This window comes from Pristiophorus japonicus, chromosome 11, assembly GCF_044704955.1.
Source record: "Pristiophorus japonicus isolate sPriJap1 chromosome 11, sPriJap1.hap1, whole genome shotgun sequence".
Lineage (NCBI taxonomy): Eukaryota > Metazoa > Chordata > Chondrichthyes > Pristiophoridae > Pristiophorus > Pristiophorus japonicus.
This window is the reverse complement of record NC_091987.1, coordinates 14,276,681-14,298,422: the sequence shown is the minus strand read 5'-3', so window position 1 is coordinate 14,298,422 and position 21,742 is coordinate 14,276,681. Positions and strand designations below refer to the sequence as shown.

At 55.2% G+C, this 21,742-nt stretch overlaps 1 protein-coding gene across 2 annotated transcripts in view; it reads right to left on the bottom strand.

The window, feature by feature from the left end:
• Nucleotides 1-2,229: 2,229 nt before the first annotated feature.
• nrip1a (nuclear receptor interacting protein 1a) overlaps nucleotides 2,230-21,742 on the bottom strand; it is a 51,591-nt gene continuing 32,078 nt past the window's right edge. For both annotated transcript variants that reach the window (XM_070893241.1, XM_070893242.1), the window contains exon 2: nucleotides 2,230-7,212. In XM_070893241.1, the coding sequence (XP_070749342.1) occupies nucleotides 2,806-6,759 (3,954 nt within the window). In that variant the 5' untranslated portion in view covers nucleotides 6,760-7,212 and the 3' untranslated portion in view covers nucleotides 2,230-2,805. The remainder of the gene's footprint in view (nucleotides 7,213-21,742) is intronic.

Genomic DNA, 21,742 nt, shown 5'->3' with positions numbered 1-21,742 from the left:
AAATCTAATATTTCCCATCGTTTACAGTGCGTTCTTTTTCAACAAAATAAAAAGTAAATGCAGATATTTACAGGAAACGGAATTAATTTTCATTCAAAACCTCCCCCCCCCCCCCGCAAAAAAAAAAATTGTAAATGGCGCGCGGCTCTCAACTTTCACCCCGGTTGGCAACCGGAATGTTCCATCGGCGGCGCGAAGGCAAACGTCATTTGGAAGTACCTTTAACCGCAGCACGCGAAGGGAGATCGGAGCACCACACCATTTATTGTCAGAAAATACACACCTCAAAACACAAAACATGGGCACATCGCCACATCCCACGGCACTGGGATGGGAAACAAAACAACTGATTATTTTAGGAAGTCTCGCACCTGCATGCAAACTGTGGCCATCCCATCGCGATGGAGCGAGCTGTCCCGGTGGACAATGGGAGTCTCGGGATCATTGAAAGTCCATTTGTTGGGTTTTTAAGATTACCCAGAGGAGACGCTCCTGGGTAAAATTCTGACAGCCCCAACTCCTGTTCAACTCACAGACTCGAAGGCCTGACTCTCGCTGGTCTCACCGACCCAAAGCCTCCCGACTTCTGCTGCTTACCCCGTCCCAAGGGCCTGGCTCCTCCTGGTCTCCCAGGCACGGGCCTGACTCCTCTCGGTCTCCCTGATCCCAAGCCCCAATTTCTGCTGGTTTCCAGGACCCCAGAGCCCCCTGTACCCCAAAAGTTAAGTATCAAAACGGCATAGCTAGCAATATGCTCAGGCACGGGGTATCTGGATAATAATTAGCTATCGTACTGGACCAAGAACCTGGAGTCTGGTGAAAAAATCAGCTCAAAATCCCCAACCTGGATTCCAACCCGTGAGCGAATGCAAAAAAAAGAGAAAAATGCCAAACAGGGACTCCATGAAAACCTTGTGGCCGGGTCAAACTCGAGTGTGGTGGGCTCGACTGCGAGGAAACACCGATCGTCAAGATTCCACTTTTAAATTAGGAGAAATATATAAATAAATATCCCCGCCCACATTCGAGAGCAATTTCCAGCGCGAGGAGGAGGGGCAAAAAAAACGATGGGATTTCGGAAATAAAAATTGGTTAAAACACTTAACAACATAAAAGAACATTTAAACTTTCAAAATATACCCTGCTACCCACCTCTTCAGTGACAGGCCACACTGGCACACATTGTACAGACTGATTAAGTAATTAAAGTTAGATTATTAAGACATTAAATTCTCTTTTTTTTTTCCTCTCTTTTTTTTGTCTTTTTTTTAATAAACACATCACATTATTTTTTTTTGTGCATAGCGAAGTCCACATGCTTTCAATTTCATGCGGATCGCGGCGTTAGAGGGATTTACTCTTCCGTGTATCTTTTTTTTAACAATAGATTGGACAAAATATGCATATAACTATACAATATTTAACACTTGCAAATGCAGACACATGCAACACAAAAGTAGGCATCTTCCCCCATCTGACACCCGTACATACGCGCACTGGATATATACACACTTTTTACATACAATTTACATTTACAGCGAGGGAAAAAAAAACCCAAAGACGATGTCAACACTTCTCCGGACGCGAGAGAAAGAGGAGAGAGAGAGAGAGAGATAGTAAAAATTCCCAGTGGAAGAAACAATTTGTGACAGGAATCCCGCCCTCCCCCCCCCCCACCCCCGGCGTAGTGACAGACATAACGGAGTTTGAAAAACAAACTAAACCCAATTTGCTCGAACTGACTCTACGCACCAGCGTGGGCGAGGCATTTTTTTTTTGCCTCGATATATTTATTTTACGTTAAAACACCTTTGAACGGGCAAAGGGGTGGGGGGGTGAGGGGGGGGGGGGGGAAACTAATTTAAACGGCCAGCATTGTTGAGAGACCGGGAGAGTTTGGACGTCCCTAGCCCAGCCCGTTAAAAATACGAAAGAAAAAGGGAGGAGAAATAAGCGATTTTAATTAGTGACAACTCTGCCTCAATAAAAATCGAGGGTGGGAAAATAAATCGGAGGTATACCACGACACGGAAAGTGTGTGCGTGTATGTGTGTGTGGGGGGGGGGAGGGGGGGAAATGGGGGATGGCGGGGAATGTGAAAACGTGGGTAACAAAACCAGACCCAGTTTTTCTTCCTTAAACAGAGGTCACTGTTCCGGAGAATCAGAGGACGGGGAACAAACTTGCAAAGGAGCTCGGAGAGCGCAGCGACCCTTGTGGGTTGGTTAGAGAGAGAGAGAGAGAGAGAGAGGGAGCGAGCCGCCAGGTACAAAGGAAAGAAAGGAATGGGGCGAGAGGGTGAGCGAGGGCCGTTTAAGGACCTGCCAACTGGTGCCACCACCCCAAGGAGAGGCGTGAGGCCCCCATAGGGGCATGCAGAACTCATAACCTGGGCCGGGGAACACTTCCCAACATGATTATCATGCTTTAGCACTGGTCGTACAGGGCAAAACACAAATGGTATCATTCTCATTTTATATATGCACATATATATATTATACATATATTATATATATGTGTATACATAACATCACAATATAAAAATTGGTGGATCCCAATATCTTGACATTCCTGGCAATAGATACAAGTTCCAAACATGGGATCATGTCCAACATGCTGTCTGTCAGTGCTGGTATATATATTATATACACTTACATTTTATATATATTATATATGCAGCGTTTGCCCTTCTGTCCAGCCGACCCACAGTGTATTGCACAAGACCTGGTCTAATAGACAAGATTGTCTTCTTGCTTTCTTTCATATATGTTTTATTTTTATTTTTCCCCCCCATTCGTCTTCCTCTCAATCGGGCTCCCGTTTAATGGCCGCCACTTTCTCCAGGATCCCGCGCGCGCTCTCGCTCAGGTTCGGTGGCGGGAGAGCGTCGCGTCCCCGGAAACAGCCCGGGCCGTCCTCCGCCTCCTCCTTCACCCGCCCGTCGGGCGAGGCCGTGCCGCGGTGCGGCCGCTGCCTCCGCCGCTCCTTCCTGGAGCCGTCTCCTTCCCCCGCGCCGCCCCGCGGGGCGGCCGGGCCAAAGGGCTGGCCCTCCCCTGCCCCACTACGCTGCAGCATGTAATAGAGGATGGGGTTGGTCTTGGTCAGCCAGGGCGGGTCCGCCTGCGGGCCGCCGCGGTGGTGGGCCGCCCGCCGCTCGGGGTCCGCGCCCGAGCCCCGGCCCGCCGCGCCCGCTTCCAGCCGGGGCCCCGACGAGCTTGCCGCGGGGTAGTCGGCGGGCGAGCCGACGGCCGGGGGGTACCTGGCCTGCTCGAAAACTCTGGCGGCCTCCTGACCGCCGCCCTCCGGGTCGCGCTTGCTGTAAAAACGCCCGGGGTTGCCGTCCTCTGTCTTGCGGTCGCTGCGAGACACCGGGATCGCCCTCTCCCCGGCCAAGCCGCCATTCGCAAAGGGCCGGTGCTGAGATAGCACTTTGATGCTGGTCTCCGACAGCAGCAGCTGTTTCAGAACGTTGAAACCTTGGGAGTCCTTCAAGTAGCCCCGGGATTCCAACTCCGCACCATCCCCGGGCTGGAAATCCAACAGCTTGCCTCTGGCTCTGGAGCCGGGGTCCTGCGCGAGGTGCCCGTTGGAACCTTCTCTGGAGGAGCAGGAGGAGGCGCAGTGGCCGTTCAGAACCTCGGCCTGCTCCAACGTCTTCTGGAAGTTGTCCAGGTCGGCGGGAGGGGCGGGGAGCAGCTTTCTTTTCTTGGGAATGTTGCAGGGGCTGCTGGAGCCAGAGGTGGGCGCCAGAGCCTCGACGTGGCCACCAGCAGTCCAGTGCCGACTCACGGTGTAATTCTCCGGGGGGCAGGCGGTGTGCCGCAGCAGGAGTTGGCTCAGGACTCCTCCGCCGCCTTTCTGCAAGGAATGGGACAGCGCTGGCGACGAAGGCAACGGGGGAGAGACCATTTCCTGCTTCAGGGTCTCCAAGGGAAAAGGCGGGTGTCTCTGCTCGGGCCTGCTCAGCGTTGGCGCCTGGAAATTGCCCAACTCTTCCAACGCTTGCGTGTTTGAGGAGAAGCCAGCCTCTTCCTCAACAGGCTCGATCTTGACTTTGACCACGGAGATGGGCTCTGCAAAGTGGGCTTGCCCGTTGCAGTAGTCTTCCGCAGGGTGCGCATCTGCTGAGATCGATGGGTCGCCCGGCCTTCCGTGCAAGTGCCTCTTGAGGACTTGCTCCTTCTCCGGAGTCCTGAGGAGCAGCTGAAGGACACTGCGTCTCTCAAGTAGGTTTTCGAGATCTGCGTTGGGAGCGGGCCCCTCCTGGAGACCTGGTCTCTCCTGCCCAGCGCCGGGCTCGTGCAGCACCGACGGCTGAAAGCAAAGCGGGTCGGACGGCTGACCGAACAGCAGGCAGCCGCTGGAGGTCTCGCCTGCCCTGCCCTCCGCGGGGCCCAGGGCCATGGTCTTCTGCTCGCCGTCTGTCGGCGAGGCCTCGGGAGACTTGTGGAAGCCGGTGTAGGCGAGGTCTTGCAACAGCTTGCTTGCGCTGAAGGAGAAGTTGGAAAGCCTGCTTTCGCTGGCGAGCGATTGCAGCGAGACGTACTGGCTGCTCTTGGCCAGCTCCATGGAGAGCAGCTGCTTGGGGAAGGGCTGGGCCTTGGGCGCGTCGGCGGCGAGGGGCTGCTCCAGGAAGTGGTGGCTTCTGGCGGGGGCCGCCGGCGACAGCTGCCTGGGGAAGTGCGAGGGGTTCTTCGAGGGATCCCCCTCGGCCGGGGAAGCCGAGGACCTCTCCCGCCGGACGAAGGGACGGGTGGCAGCGCCGCAGTCGCCGGGACGGCCAACGGGCGAGAGCTGGGGCTGGCGGCCAGCCGAGGAGGACGGTGGGCCGCAGGCGGGCTTGGGGGCCGGGCTTCTCTCCGCCGGTTGCACGGACGAGGACAGCGAGGAGGAGGAGGAGGAGGAGGAGGAGGAGGAGGAGGAGGAAGAGGAGGAAGACGAGGAGGAGGAGGAAGACGAGGAAGGCGGAAAGATTTCAAGGAGGCTGGCCCGCCTGCTGAGGACCAATCCGGCCATGGGAGGAGGCTCGGCCTGCGTGGCCGCGGTGTTGGAGACCTCGGTCTTGAGGTCGGCGACATGTGGCTCAGCCGTGCAGTTGGCTTTGGTGCCGTTCTGGTGGCCCAGCAGCAGCTGAAGCAGAGTGACCTTCTGATGGCTTTTGGAGGGCTCGGGGCCAGTGTGATCCTCCTTCCCCTCGGGGCCCCCGAGCCCGGGGAGTTTGGGGTTCCAGCTGAAGAGGAGGGACTCGGTCATCTGCTCCAGGCTGTGGGAGTGGAGTGAGATGGGCTCGCAGATCCGGGGCTTGGTGGACAGATCCATGGGCGTGCAGCTGGAGCGCGAGCTCTCGTCGCTGCTGTAGACCTCCTCCAGGGAGACGGGCTCCAGCTTGACCGGCCGCTCCCAGGCCGGCAGGCGGCTGCGGTAATCGAAGGGGGCGGCTCTCCTCCTCTCAGGGCCCAGCCACTGGTGGCCGTTGGAGCAGTCGGCGCCGTTGCCGGGGAGTGGCTTGGGGCTGCTGTTGGAGTTGAGCAGGTGCATGAGCAGGCTGCTGCTGTTGGGGGACATGGGGGGCCGCTGGTGCTGCCGGCCGCTCTTCTCCCAGGCGCCGGGGGGGCCCCTGGCACTGTCAGCGGCCACCCCCCCCCTCCCGGCCCGGTGTGTGGCCCCCGGCTGGCTCCGGCCGTCCGGTGGCGCAGGTGCCCCGTTGGCGGCGGCGGCGTGGTGGTGGTGGTGGTGACGGCACCGGTCCTGGGTGCGCGGGGGCTCGGGCGCCTTCTGCCCGGCGATGGCGGCCAACCGCTCGCTGGCGGATGGGGCGGGGCCGGCCCGGGGCCCCAGCGCGTGCTCGCGGGAGTACTGCTGCAGCTGGGTGTCGCTGGAGAGCAGCAGGGCCAGCTGGCTGCAGGCCACACTGGGCTTGGGCGAGCCGGGGGGGCGGGCGGCCGCGCCGTTCTCCACCAGGCTGGCCACCGCCCGCAGCCGGGCCGAGCAGGAGATGGGCTCGCTGGCGCCGCCGCCCGGCCTGCTGTGGGCCGGCGAGCCGGAGAGTCCTCGGCGGGCGACGGAGGGGCTGCAGTAGATGCCCTCGCTGTCCTTGGCCGCGGGGCGGCCCTCGTCCCGGTTCTTCAGCAGGGCCCGCAGGTGGCTGGACACCAGCCCGTAGCCCCGCAGGTCCTCGTCCTCCGGCGAGGGGGCCCGGCTGCCCGGGGAACCCATCGGGCCCGGCCTGGCCACACTGCCGTGCTGGGAGAGGGCCACGTTCTGCAGCCGGGAGCTGAACGACTGGAGCAAGGAGGCCAGCAGGGTGCTGTGTTGTTGTTGTTGTTGTTGTTGTTGCTGCTGCTGCTGTTGGGCCTTGCCCAGCGGGCTTGGTCTGCCCCCGGGCGGGCTGGCCTGCCCCTCGCCGGGCTCCGTCCCTTGCCCGCACACCCTCCGCCTCTTGGCCCCGTCCCACGCCTCGGCCTGGAGCAGCCTGGCCTTCTTCACGTTCAGGGCCGAGGCAGCTCTGGCGGCCCTGTGGTGGGGAGCAGCGGGCGGCTGGCGGGAGGGGGAGGCGGCTGAGCTCTCCGCTGCCCCTCCTCCTCCTCGGCTGCGATTGGTGGGGGTCCTGCAGGCTGCGCCTTCGTCCTCGGAGATGCCCTTGGTGGACGGGGCGCCCACATCGCCCCCAGACGCTCGATGCATTAACACACTCTCCAGGTAAGTTAACACGGCTGAATCCTGCTGCATCTCAGAGCAAAGCTCCTCTCCATGGGTCATGTTCAAGCAAAAAATAAAACAAAAAAAAAAAGCAAGATGCAAACAAAAAAAAAAAAGAGAAAATAAAAAATCTTCTCACGGGATTAAGCGTCCATTTATTGGCAAGCCCCGTTGTACTCCGGATCCATTTCCGCTAACGAGGCATCAGAGTCCGGCGCGGACGTGGAAATCCACTGTGCCATTGCGAGGATAGAATACGGGCAAAGGGCCAGCCGACTGTCCAGACACTGACTCCGCTCAAAGGACCCTCGTCACCAGGGCGTCACATCCGATTAATAGCATGACGCGACTGAAGCCATTGCTGGCCGCCGGCTGTAACCCACACGTTCGCAAGCCCAGCGCCGAAGCCAAGGGATTTCCATCTGCGGCTCCTCCGGGAACATCCAAGGACCCTCGCTGGTTCAGGGCTCTCCCACTTCTCTCAACAACGGCTCTCCTCAGGGTGGACTGCACCTGGAAAATAAAGCAGAGTCAGAATCGGTCAGAAATAGATATAGAGTAAAGCTCCTTCTACACTGTCCCATCAAACACTCCCAGGGCAGGTACAGCACGGGGTTAGATACAGAGTAAAGCTCCCTCTACACTGTCCCATCAAACACTCCCAGGGCAGGTACAGCACGGGGTTAGATACAGAGTAAAGCTCCCTCTACACTGTCCCATCAAACACTCCCAGGGCAGGTACAGCACGGGGTTAGATACAGAGTAAAGACTGTCCCATCAAACACTCCCAGGGCAGGTACAGATCAATACAGTAATCTGCTCGACATTGTGCTCCAAGCTCAAAAGACCACCTCCCAAGCGGGAATTGTGAATGTTTTCTATTTGCCCCTCGAACTGCTTTCCCCCTCAGTGCGGGTGCAGATTAAGGGCAGTTTCATGCTGCAAGCTCTAGTACTTCCCACAGGGCCCCTACAGACAACAGGAAAGGCTGCTTCGCCAATTAGTCTGGGCAATTCTAAATCAACTTCCAGAAATGGCAGTGTCCGACCCCTTGCACACCCAGTCCCTCAGACACACATTGCTGAGAGCAAGTCACTCCTTGCCCAAACATTTCCCAGTGAGACAATGACGTCAGAGACCCTGTTTATGGGGTATCCGTTTTTATAAATTCATTCACATGATGTGGGTGTTGCTGGCAAGGCCGGCATTTATTGCCCAGCCCGAATTGCCGTTGAGAAGGTGGTGGTGAGCTGCCTTGAACCGCTGCAGTCCGTGTGGTGAGCCTTAGCGGTTTGGTACAACTGAGAGGCTTGTTAGGCCATTTAAGACTTATTGCTGTGGGTCTGGGGTCATTAAACCTTTGATCAAAGTCTCATCACCCAGCGGTGATAAAACTATCTTGTGTGGTCCGGCACTCCCAGGGACCATGTATTCATGCACTCCCCACCGACATGACCCCCACTGACCCATCCCAGGGACCTGTGACACCCCCCTCCCATTAACTTATTCACAGGGACCCCCATTGACAACCCTTCACACACGCGCCCGCACTGACCACTGACACGCGCCCGCACTGACCACTGACACGCGCCCGCACTGACCACTGACACGCGCCCGCACTGACCACTGACACGCGCCCGCACTGACCACTGACACGCGCCCGCACTGACCACTGACACGCGCCCGCACTCCCCACTGACACGCGCCCGCACTGACCACTGACACGCGCCCGCACTCCCCACTGACACGCGCCCGCACTGACCACTGACACGCGCCCGCACTGACCACTGACACGCGCCCGCACTGACCACTGACACATCCCCAGGGACCTCCTGCATTCACTCCCTGTTGTCACAATCCTTGGGTCCTTTCACAGCAGATTGCTTATCAGGAGTTTCAGGTAAAAGGTGGAACTGGTGAGTACGGGTTTGAGCACAGAGATTGAGCCCGACACCTCATGTCCTAAATTCTGTAGGGCAAGGTAATGGGGCGGGCTCACGGCGGGAACCATGTTGAGTATACCGCAACACAAGCACATGCTCAGAAATCAACAAATACAGCAATCGGATAGCGTCCTCAAACACAAACCACAGCATGCAAGGCCATGGTGTCACTCGCGAACATCCACCCGCCTGGCAGCAGGAGAATTCAAAATCAAACCCCAACAAACGTGCCTTGAACCCCTGAGAGAGTCAGTGCAGAGGAGCGGGGCTGGGTTTTTCCTCAGAGTATTGCGATGTGCTCAGCGGGGGGAGGGCACACGATCTTATCTCGACCTTCTGTGCGGTTGTAAACCAAGATGGTCCCGAAAGCTCCCAAGTGCCCTTCGGGGATTTCAGCCCCACCGGCCGAATCAAGCTGGCCAGAACAGGAAGGAACTGCACTTCAACACAGATGCAAATATCCATCCGGAAGGCAGTGACTCATGCTGGAATTATGGCTTCTGGGCCCAGCCAGCAGAGGGAGATTCTTCAGCTTTAAAGCCTGGCCTCATTCAAGCCACCGGCATCTCACATTTCCCCCTCTGCGCCCCCAGGCCTCCTGCCTCTGACCACCCCTCAATCAGAGAGCCAATGGATGTTACGCACCAAGTCCCAACACTAGATTCCACCCCCCCCCCCCTACTCCCATCGTCGTCAGGCCAGGCCTCTGGCTCTTGACTCACCATCTCCCGCAAGATATGAGCCTTGGCTCAGTGAGCAGCACTCTCGCCTTGAGTCAGGAGGTTGTGGGTTCAAGTCCCACTCCAGAGACTTGAGCACAAAAGTCTAGGCTGAAACTCCCAGCGCAGTACTGAGGGAGTGCTGCACTGTCGGAGGGGCAGTACTGAGGGGAGTGCCGCACTGTCGGAGGGGCAGTACTGAGGGAGCGCCGCACTGTCGGAGGGGCAGTACTGAGGGAGCGCCGCACTGTCGGAGGGGCAGTACTGAGGGAGCGCCGCACTGTCGGAGGGGCAGTACTGAGGGAGCGCCGCACTGTCGGAGGGGCAGTACTGAGGGAGCGCCGCACTGTCGGAGGGGCAGTACTGAGGGAGCGCCGCACTGTCGGAGGGGCAGTACTGAGGGAGCGCCGCACTGTCGGAGGGGCAGTACTCAGGGAGCGCCGCACTGTCGGAGGGGCAGTACTCAGGGAGCGCCGCACTGTCGGAGGGGTCGTCTTTCACGTGAGACATTAAACAGAGGCCCCGTCTGCCCTCTCGGGTGGTCAGAAAAGATCCCATGGCACTGTTTCAAAGAAGAGCAGGGGAGTTCTTCAGTGTCCTGACCAATATTTATCCCTCTGCCAACATCACTGAAAAACAGATTATCTGGTCATTATCGTGGGGCTGTGTGAAAATTGGCTGCTGCGTTTCCTACATTACAACAGCGACTACACTTCAAAAAGTACTTAATTGGCTGCAAAGCACTTTGAGACATCCTGAGTTTGTGAAAGGCGCCATATAAATGATAAACTTAAGACAAATGGTTAAAAAAAAACACTGGCGGGAGAGGAGGAGATTTGTGTTACACAGCGAGTGGTTTCGAGCTGGAACACACTGCCTGAAAGGGTGGTGGGAGCAGATTCAATAATGACTTTCAAATGGGAATTGGATAAATACTTGCAAAGGAGGAATTTGCTAGGCTGTGTGGAAAGAGCAGGGCAGGGGGACTAATTGGATCGCTCGCTCACAGAGCCGGCACAGGCTCGATGGGCCGAAAGACTCTTACAGTACAGTAGGAGGCCAATGAAGATCATAACGGAACGAAAACCTCAGTAAGTTTCCCCCATTAAACTGATCTGACCAGAAAGGAAGTATCAGAAATCAGTCAGCAAAACTAACGCAGACATATATATTTATATATATATATATATAAAAACCCCAGCCAGACGGAAATTGCTCACTGGAGCCTTTTGCTAAGTGGAAGGCGGTTTAAAACGAGAGAAAGCCGTGGCTTGTTTTCCCTTTTTGTTTTACTTACTCCGCCGGGTGTAAAACCGGCGTGGTGGAACGGAGCAGATTGCGAGGGCTTTGACTCGGGCTGCGAGGAAGTCACCCAACGTGGCCTTAGGCTTTCCACCCTCGTGACCTCCAACGCACAGCGCGCGAGGAAGCGTCCTGCCAGCCCTCCCAAACTGCTCCCTGCTCTGGAGCCTCTCCGGCCAGGCAACAACTCCCCAGCGAGATTAAGCGGGCTCATTAATCTGCAATCTCCACATCTTTCTTTGATTTGCCCGATTATTTTCTCCAGACCAAAGTTGAGCAATAATTCAGCAGAAAACTTTCCAGCAAGCTCCCGATATTTTTTCTGAAGTCAACCCGAGCCCTAAAAGGATTTTTTTTTTCCTCAACCCCCGCCTCCCGTTGACATTTTTTTTCCGCAGGAGTGCGGAGGGAAGGTGGAAAGTACTCACGTTTCCGTAGTGCCCTTCAAGACCTCAGCACGTCACAAAGCGCCTTACAGCCTACATTTGGAGTACAGTCGCTGTTGTAATGCAGGAAGTACGGCAGCCAATTTGTGCACAGCAAGCTCCCACAGACCGTGATGTGATAGTGACCAGACAAGCGGTTTCCTTTTAGTGATGTTGACTGAGGGATAAATATTGGCCCAGGACACTGGGAGAGAGCTCCCAGTGCTCTTCTTAGAAATTGTGGCGTGGGATTTTTTTTTTTTACATCCACCCGAGGGGGCCTCGGTTTAACGTCTCATCTGAAAGACGGCCCCCCCCTCCGACAGTGCAGCGCCCCCGCAGTACAGCGCTGGGAGTGTCAGCCTAGATTTTTTGTGCTCAAGCCTCGAGTGCGACTTCAACCCAGAACCTCCTGACTCCGATGCGCGCGAGTGCTACCCACTAAGCCGCATCTGCCACGGAGGGAAGGGTGGGGGGGGTGGGGGTGCGGTGGGAGGGGAATAAAACATTGCACGATGCTCTAAGGCTGCAGAGATACAGGTAGTTCAGAGAAAGGCACGGTCAGCAGACACAGATGCAGACAGCTGCTTTGCAGACAAGACGACACCCACGTAGTGTCAACCTCAAAAATGAGCGCTGCGGTTTAAGAAAGATGGAAATGAGAGCAAGTGACTGGGGCGGGTGACCTTGATACCGAAAGGGTGGCAAGAATCAGAGAATCTTACTGCACTGAAGCAGGCCATTCGACCCATCGTTCCTGGTGCTGGCTCTTTGAAAGAGCTCCCCAATTAGTCCCATTTTCTCTGCTCTTTCACCATAGCCCTGCAAATCTTCCCTTTTCAAGTATTTATCCAATTTCCTTTTGAAAGTGACCATTCAATCTGCTCCCGTCGCCCTTTCAGGCAGCACGTTCCCGATCACAGCAACTCCCCTCTGGTTCCTTTTGCCAATTATCGATAAATCCTCTGGTTACCAACCCTGGGGAAGTCCAGAACCAGGGGTCACAGTCTAAGGATAAGGGGTAAGCCATTTAGGACCGAGATGCGGAGGAACTTCTTCACCCAGAGAGTGGTGAACCTGTGGAATTCTCTACCACAGAAAGTTGTTGAGGCCAATTCACTAAATATATTCAAAAAGGAGTTAGATGAGGTCCTTACTGCTAGGGGGATCAAGGGGTATGGCGAGAAAGCAGGAATGGGGTACTGAAGTTGAATGTTCAGCCATGAACTCATTGAATGGCGGTGCAGGCTAGAAGGGCCGAATGGCCTACTCCTGCACCTATTTTCTATGTTTCTATGTTTCTATGTAACCCTCTGGTCACAGGGGGAACCGGTTTCTCCTCATTCACTCGGTCGGAACCTCCCACACAGTTCGAGCGTGCCGACAGCAACTAAATTAAAAAGGCAAGTCAAAACTGGCCGGATCGCAGAAACAAAAAGGCCGCTGACCTCTGCTGACCCCGCCCAGCACTGAAATGTGGCGTTTGCCGCCAATTTAACGACAAAACGAGCAGCGGTTCAAAGTCGCGGGAGAAACACATTCGGGCTCACGGGGAAACGGGGATGGCTACAATCGGAGGTCAGGTACTGCAGCCTGGGGCTTCTGCAGCCTGGGGCTTCAGGAACGAAAGATTCATCCTCAGGACACTGCTGCCATTAACCCAGGAGAAATATCGGGAGGGCATCAAAAGAAAGTGTGCTATTTTTATTACATTTTCTTTGAACACTTTTGTTTATTAGTTATCTAAATATCAGGGGGCACCCGACACAACAGCACTGTGGGAGCACCTTCACCACACGGACTGCAGCGGTTCAAGAAGGCGGCTCACCACCACCTTCCCAAGGGGCAGGTAGGGATGGGCAATAAATGCCGGCCTTGCCAGCGACGCCCACATCCCAGGAACAGATAAACATAAAATATTTTTGCAACAGGAACTATCGCTCCAACCGAGGCTGTCTCCCTCCCTGTGAGATTGCCTCCACTTGAAAGAAAGACTTGCATTTATATAGTGCCTTTCACAACGACCAGATGCCCCAAAGCGTTTTACAGCCAATGAAGTACTTCTGGAGTCTAGTCACTGTTGTAATGTACAAAACATGACAGCCAATCGCGCCCAGCAAGTTCCCACATACAGCAATGTGATGATGACCAGATAATCGGTTTCAGTGATGTTGATTGAGGGGTAAATATTGGCCAGGACACTGGGGAGAACTCCCCTGCTCTTCTTCTAAATAGTGCCATGGGAATCTTTTATTTCCACCCGAGAGGGCAGATGGGGCTTCGGTTTAACATTTCATCCAAAAGACGGCACCTCCGACAGTGCAGCACTCCCTCAGCACGGCACTGGAGTGTCAGCCTAGATTTTTGTGCTCAAGTTTCTGGAGTGGGTCTTGAACATACAACCTTCTGACTCAGAGGCGGGGCACTAGCCACTGAACCACAGATGGCACTGGCCAACTGACTATGACTGATATCGGGACCTCAGCACGCGGGAAATCCCAGGAGTGTATTGGTGGGCCACCCCTCCGAGGTGCGCTCGCCCCAAAGAGTGGCTCTCGAGAGCAAGACCGGCTGGGATCGTGATGGAAAGGCAGCAACGATGGTGGTCGGGGAGGTCAGAGGACGGAAAGGCAGGTGGTTGGCGAGCTACAGAGGGGAGATGACCTACACCAAACCTTTCCTGCGGGGTCCCATCGAGAGTTTCCTGCTCGACCCGAAATGGGCAGAATGTGCACAGGTCAAGGGGCTGAGGCGGGGGGCGAAGGAAACTCTGGAGTTGTGAAATCCCTCAGCCTTGGACTGGATCGACGGAGGGGGCGGGCTGAGTGAGGCGAGCCATGCTCGGCTCCATCAGCGGCAGGTCGGGGCCATAAAAGGAGCGGTGAGCAGCGACCGTGGGCAGCGTGGAGGCGTCCCACGGCACGGTACGGCGCGAGCTGGTGCAGGAGGGCGACGGCAGCGAAGAGGGACGTCGCCAAGGTCCAGGTCGGTGACTGGAGCGTGGGCAGGTACAGCAGGAGCAGCGAGGTCGGGAAGAAGGAGCGGCGAGGTCGGGAAGAAGGAGCGTAGAGGGATGTGATCGGGGCTCAGGAGAGGCGAGAGTTCGGGGCGCAGAAGAGGCGAGGGCCCAGGGGCAGCACGGGCCCAGCCCACACTAGGCTCGTGCAGCAGAGCTGGTCTCCAGTCGTCCTGGTTAACCCTTGCCACTGGACCAAGACCGAGCTCTGTCAAGCCCCGTGTGGTGGCTGGTGTGCAACGGCCACCCCACGTTAAAAAAATCCACGCACAGGCACCTTCCACCCTTCAGGATGTAGTTCGGGATCCGGAATATTAGGTCCTTCATTGAAACACCGGTGAACTCATCCTTTTTTGGCGTGGAAGCAAGTCATCCTCGCTTCGAGGGACCGCCTATGATGATGACTAAGATCCACACGGGGGAGAGCGGTTGAGCAGGAATCTTCAGGTCCCGCACATACACGGAATTTTGAATGGCCCACGCAGCCCATTAAAGGGGGCCCCCGCCAAAATGAGGGGGAACATTGCAGGCCCGGACCCCCAAACAGATTTTAACAGACTGCCACCACCCCCCCCCCCCCCGCTCCGGCCCCGAAGTAATCACGGCTGCGGTCCGGGTTGGGAGGTTAGAGCGGCACCCTCTAACCTCTCCTCCCCCTCCCAGGCTAGTGACGTGCCCGCCCATTAGCACTAGAAATTCCAGCCGGGGTGAGAAAGCATCGCACCAGGCCACCAGTTATGAGATGCTGGTCATCACCTGGGAGTTCCGCTCCAATATATTGTGGACAAGAGGCTTCATAGTGTCCGCTGTGGCTCAGTGGGCAGCCCTCTCCCTCGCCTCTGAGCCAGAAGGTTGTGGGTTCAAGTCTCACTCTAGGGACTGGAGCCCATAATCCAGGCCGACACTCCCAGTGCAGTGCTGAGGGAGCGTTGCACTGTTGGAGGTGCCTTCTTTCGGATGGGACGCTAAACCGAGGCCCCGTCTGCTCTCTCAGGTGGACGTAAAAGATTCCATGGCGCTATTTCAAAGCAGAACAGGGGAGTTATCCCCGGTGTCCTGGGACCAATATTTACACCTCAACCATTACTAAAACAAATCTGCTCATTTATCTCACTGCTGCTTGTGGGACCTTGCTGTGCACTAATCGTCTGCCACGATTCAGAGTTATAAAGTATTCACTGCACAGAAACAGGCCATTGGGCCCAACAAGTCCACACGAGCCACCTCCTAGCCTCCGTCATCCCACCCTTTCAGCATATCCTTCCCTTTCTCCCTCATGTTTATCCAGCTTCCCCCGAATTGAATCTACGCAATTCGCCAGAACTACACCTGGTGGCAGCGAGTTCCACATTCTCAGCATTCTCTGGGTACAGAGGATTCTCCTCAACTCCCAATTAGATTTATTAGTGACTATCTTATATTTATGACTCTGAGGGGGAGAAATTTCCCCTTGTTATAGCCCCGTTATCGCTTACGGGGGGCACTAATGGGCCGCTAGGACACTTTTCGCCTAGGGGAGGGGGTCGTTACCGCCTACCCGGGGAATTGCCCGGGAGTTTGCGGAGGCGTTGCCATGGTTAGGTCATCGCCACACGCCGGGCCCCCTCACCGTCCCGCGCCAACCCCTTAAAGCCCCGCGGGGGAAAGCCCCGTGGGTCATGAGGCTGGCGGACGTCCGCTCTGGGGGTGGTGATTAAAGGGGAGGGGGCACCAGAGCCCCGGGCCGCCATCTTTATTTGTCGGCCGACTCTCGAGGCGGCTCAAAGATGGCGGCCCTTGCATGGTCTGGGCCGCCATTGTGCAAACCGTCACTCTGTCTCGGGTGCCGGGCCGCTGGCCCCGATTGCATGACCCAGCGGAGGCCGTCAGAGGTCCGTGCAGAGCGCGGAGCGGCCTGCCCCTTTAGTCGACGGGCAAGGGGGGCGTTGAAGCGGGTCAGCGCTACGCGAAGCATCCGCATAGAGTTTCCTTCAGCGCCCCGGTTACCATCCCCACCCCCCCCCCCCCCGCAAAGAAAGTGGAGCGTGCCAGATTGCGTCCGCTTCCTTCGAGGGATGGGACGGGCATTTCCGCGGCGGGGGTGGACCTTCCGCGCCGGGTACCGCCCTCAAAAGAGGAGGGGACTTTCGCCCCCCCCCCCAATATGTCCCACATTACAACAGAGACTAGACTTCAAAAGTTCTTCCGTGACTGTAAAGGGCTTTGGGACGTCCCGAGGTGGTGACAGGCGCTACAGAAATGCAAGTCCTTTCGTTCTGAGCGAGCAGTCAGACAGTGGCCTCCAGAGTCTGCCGCAGAGGTCATTAAAGGACAATAGGTGCAGCCTCCTCACCCGAGGATAGTGATACGCGCACAAATTGCCATCAATTATAGCAACATCTCCATTACATTCCCAACATCACGTTATAAATATCGCTTTTTTTTAAAATAAATTCTCCCCCCTCTCCTTCTCTCTCTCCACGCTGACTTCAAAGCGAGCCGCAGGCAACCGACCTTCACAGTTCTGATCTGCCATGACCTTGCTTACAGCTCCTTAAAGTGAATCAATAACCGGGACCTTGAACGAAATGCGAGCGGTGGGGGGGGGCAAGAGAGGGGAGTTTATCAACAAATAATAAATACTATCAGGCCCACCTGGCCCAGAAGCGCGATACTTGGCTGAAGATGTAGCTCAGCGAAGTTAACCGACAGGACGACAAAGAGAAAGCATTCTCCCGCAGGCTACTAATTAAAGTTCACAGCATTGTCAGCTCGAGAGAGAGAGAGAGAGAGGGAGGGAGAGGGAGAGAAACACAAGGTCAGACTGCAGTGGTTTTTCTCCCCCGCTCTCTCATTGTGGTACCCCACCCTCAGTCATTGCTGCCTTCGCTGGAGTGCTGCACCTCACCTCGGTGAACTGACCAACTCCCCCTCCCACCCCAACAACTGCAGCACACGTCCATCATCACACCATCAGCTCCACTCTCCTCCAGCCCGCAAATCCAGTTCCTTCCTCGAATTGTGGAAATTTACAGCACGGAAGGAGGCCATTTCGGCCCATCGTGTCTGCGCCGGCCGACCAAGAGCTACCCAGCCTAATCCCACTTTCCAGCTCTAGGTCCGTAGCCCTGCCGGTTACGGCACTTTAAATGCACATCCCAGCACTTTTTAAAATGTGGTGAGGGTTTCTGCCTCTACCACCCTTTCAGGCAGTGAGTTCCAGACCCCCACCACCCTCTGGGTGAAAACATTTCCCCTCAAATCCCCTCCAGACCTCCTACGAATGACTTTAAATCTATGCCCTCTGATTGTTGACCCCCCTGCTAAGGGAAACAGGTCATTCCTAAACACTCTATCCAGGCCCCTCATAATTTTATACACCTCAATCAGGCCTCCCCAGCTCCTATGTTTCAAAGAAAACAGATCCAGCATCACCAATCTTTCTTCATAGCCAAAATTCTCCAGTTCAGGCAACATCCTCATAAATCTCCTCTGTACCCTCTCTAGTACAATCACATCTTTCTGTAACGTGGTGACCAGAACTGCACACAGTACTCCAGCTGTGGCCTAACCTGTGTTTTATACAGTGACAGACCCGTACCCACCAGTACTGTACCCCAGTGTTATACAGTGACAGACCTGTACCCACCAGTACTGTACCCGTGTTATACAGTGACAGACCTGTACCCACCAGTATTGTACCCCAGTGTTATACAGTGACAGACCTGTACCCACCAGTACTGTACCCGTGTTATACAGTGACAGACCTGTACCCACCAGTATTGTACCCCAGTGTTATACAGTGACAGACCTGTACCCACCAGTACTGTACCCCAGTGTTATACAGTGACAGACCTGTACCCACCAGTATTGTACCCCAGTGTTATACAGTGACAGACCTGTACCCACCAGTATTGTACCCCAGTGTTATACAGTGACAGACCTGTACCCACAAGTATTGTACCCCAGTGTTATACAGTGACAGACCTGTACCCACCAGTATTGTACCCCAGTGTTATACAGTGACAGACCTGTACCCACCAGTATTGTACCCCAGTGTTATACAGTGACAGACCTGTACCCACCAGTACTGTACCCCAGTGTTATACAGTGACAGACCTGTACCCACCAGTATTGTACCCCAGTGTTATACAGTGACAGACCTGTACCCACCAGTATTGTACCCCAGTGTTATACAGTGACAGACCTGTACCCACCAGTACTGTACCGCAGTGTTATACAGTGACAGACCTGTACCCACCAGTATTGTACCCCAGTGTTATACAGTGACAGACCTGTACTCACCAGTACTGTACCCCAGTGTTATACAGTGACAGACCTGTACCCACCAGTACTGTACCGCAGTGTTATACAGTGACAGACCTGTACCCACCAGTATTGTACCCCAGTGTTATACAGTGACAGACCTGTACCCACCAGTACTGTACCGCAGTGTTATACAGTGACAGACCTGTACCCACCAGTACTGTACCCGTGTTATACAGTGACAGAGCTGTACCCACCAGTACCGTACCCCAGTGTTATACAGTGACAGACCTGTACCCACCAGTACTGTACCGCAGTGTTATACAATGACAGACCTGTACCCACCAGTACTGTACCCCAGTGTTATACAGTGACAGACCTGTACCCACCAGTACTGTACCGCAGTGTTATACAGTGACGGACTTGTACCCATCGGTGAGAAGTGGAGGTGTTCGGTGATGTTTGCACAGTGTTCAGTTCCATTCACTCGGGCTGATAATTTAAATAACATTCATGCCACACAAGTGGCAGGCAATGACCATCTCCAACAAGCGAGAATCTAACCACCGCCCCCTCCCCATGACATCCAATGGCATTACCATCGCCGAATCCTCCACCATCAACATACTGGACCAGCCACTAAATACTGTGGCTACAAGAGCAGGTCAGAGGCTGGGTATTCTGCGACAAGTGTCTCACCTCCTGACTCCCCAAAGCCTTTACACCATCTACAAGGCACAAGTCACGAGAGTGATGGAATATTCCCCACTTGCCTGGATGAGTGCAGCTCCAACAACACTCAAGAAGCTCGACACCATCCAGGACAAAGCAGCCCGCTTGATTGACACCCCATTTGCCGCCTTAAACATTCACTCCCTCCACCACCGGCGCACCGTGGCTGCAGTGTGTCCCATCTACAAGATGCACTGCAGCAACTTGCCAAGGCTTCTGTGACAGCACCTCCAAAACCCATGACCTCTACCACCCAGAAGGACAAGGGCAGCAGGTGCATGGGAACACCACCACCTCCAAGTTCCCCTCCGCGTCACACACCATCCTGACTTGGAAATATATCGGCCGTTCTTTCATCGTCGCTGGGTCAAAACTCCTGGAACTCCCTCCCCAACAGCACTGTGGGAGCACCTTCACCACACGGACTGCAGCGGTTCAAGGCGGCGGCTCACCACCACCACCACCTTCTCAAGGGGCAATTTGGGGATGGGCAATAAATGCCGGCCTTGCCAGCGACGCCCACATCTCGTCAATGAATTTAAAAAAACTTGTCCTGAATGTTAGAGCTCAAAATGCTCTCTCCATACGCAGCCCGAGTTTGGAAGGCCAGAGCCTAGAGTGGTTGTGCTGGGTGGTTTTCACAGATCAAATGGATGCTGTGAGAATTTCACACGCTTGCTCTCTTGCTGTACGGAAGCCCCAGTGATGGGTGGGTGCAAGGGCTCGAAATCGCAGACACCACCTTATTGTAACTTTATTTTAATATTTGTACTGCGGAGATCAATAGTGTTGTCTGCCTAAGCCAGCCATGCAGCTGTAATCGATGAGGCCATAATGTGTTACATTACAATAGTGACCTCACTGTTTAACCTCCCATCTGCCAGTGGGAATTGAGACAGGACCCCGTTAATATTGCGTTTCCGATACTCCCAACATTGGAACAGGGCAAGTGTGAGGGCGGAACTCTGAAGCCGTACGCTCGTTCTCAGTCACGCTGGATCTGGATCTGGATCTGGATCTGGACTGCGGACTTCAGCTCTGCTCCCCCAGCACAACATCGGAACATGGTTAGGGCCAGGGAATCTCTCTCCTTCCATTCCGTGGTCGACCCTCGGAGATTGGGAGAGTTCCTGGGTCCATTCCCTGTCTGTGCCGTTAGCCGATTGCAGCCAGGATAGCAAGGAGCGACAGTGCAATGAACGCTGGATTTCAGGCTCACCATCACCTTCTCAAGGGCAATTCGGGATGGACGTTTAAACGCTGGGCTCGGTGGATGGGCAGCGGGGGAAGGGACAGCCAGGGTTCCAATTGTGGATCGCGGAGAGGGTTAAATTTTGAGGACAGGACACACAGACTAGGGCTCGTGTTCCCTCAAATGTTGAGGATTAAGGGATGATCTAATCGAGGTGTTTACGATGATTAAAGGATTTGATAGGGAGAAACTATTCCCTCTGGTGGGGGAAGTCCAGAACAAGGGGGCGTCACCTTAAATTAGAGCCAGGCCCAGGGGTGATGTCAGGAAGCACTTCTTCACACAAAGGGCAGTGGGAATCGGGAACTCTCTCCCCAAAAAGCTGTTGAGGCTGAGAGTGAGTCAATTAAAAATGTCAAAACTGGGATTAACAGCTTTTGGTTAGGTAAGGGTATTAAGGGCAAGGCGGGTAGATGGAGTTCAGATGCAGATCCGCCACGATCTAATTGATTGGCCGAACAGGCTCGAGGGGCTGAATGGCCACCTCCTGTTCCTATCCAGTGAGCCCTCACCCACCTCTGCATGAAGCAGGCGTGTGCGCAAATGTTCTGGAGTGGGGACAGGACTAGGATTGATAGAAGGCTCCCTTCTCCCCATCATGATCACGTAACCTGTCCTTTTGAGGAGGCTGATCACTTGGGCTGATCCATCGGAGGGAGTCGAGTGTCGCTGGGATCTGTAACAGACTCAGAGTCTCACCAGTCTCTCTCTCTCTCTCTCTCTCACCAGTCTCTCTCTCTCTCTCTCACCAGTCTCTCTCTCTCTCTCACCAGTCTCTCTCTCTCTCTCTCTCTCTCTCTCTCACCAGTCTCTCTCTCTCTCTCTCACCAGTCTCTCTCTCTCTCTCTCACCAGTCTCTCTCTCTCTCTCTCTCTCTCTCTCTCACCAGTCTCTCTCTCTCTCACCAGTCTCTCTCTCTCTCTCTCTCTCTCACCAGTCTCTCTCTCTCTCTCTCTCACCAGTCTCTCTCTCTCTCTCTCTCACCAGTCTCTCTCTCTCTCTCTCTCACCAGTCTCTCTCTCTCTCTCACCAGTCTCTCTCTCTCTCTCTCACCAGTCTCTCTCTCTCTCTCTCACCAGTCTCTCTCTCTCTCTCTCTCTCTCTCTCTCACCAGTCTCTCTCTCTCTCTCTCTCTCACCAGTCTCTCACCAGTCTCTCTCTCTCTCTCACCAGTCTCTCTCTCTCTCTCTCTCTCTCTCTCACACCAGTCTCTCTCTCTCTCACACCAGTCTCTCTCTCTCTCTCTCTCACACCAGTCTCTCTCTCTCTCTCTCTCACACACCAGTCTCTCTCTCTCTCTCACACCAGTCTCTCTCTCTCTCTCTCTCTCACCAGTCTCTCTCTCTCTCTCTCTCACCAGTCTCTCTCTCTCACCAGTCTCTCTCTCTCACCAGTCTCTCTCTCTCACC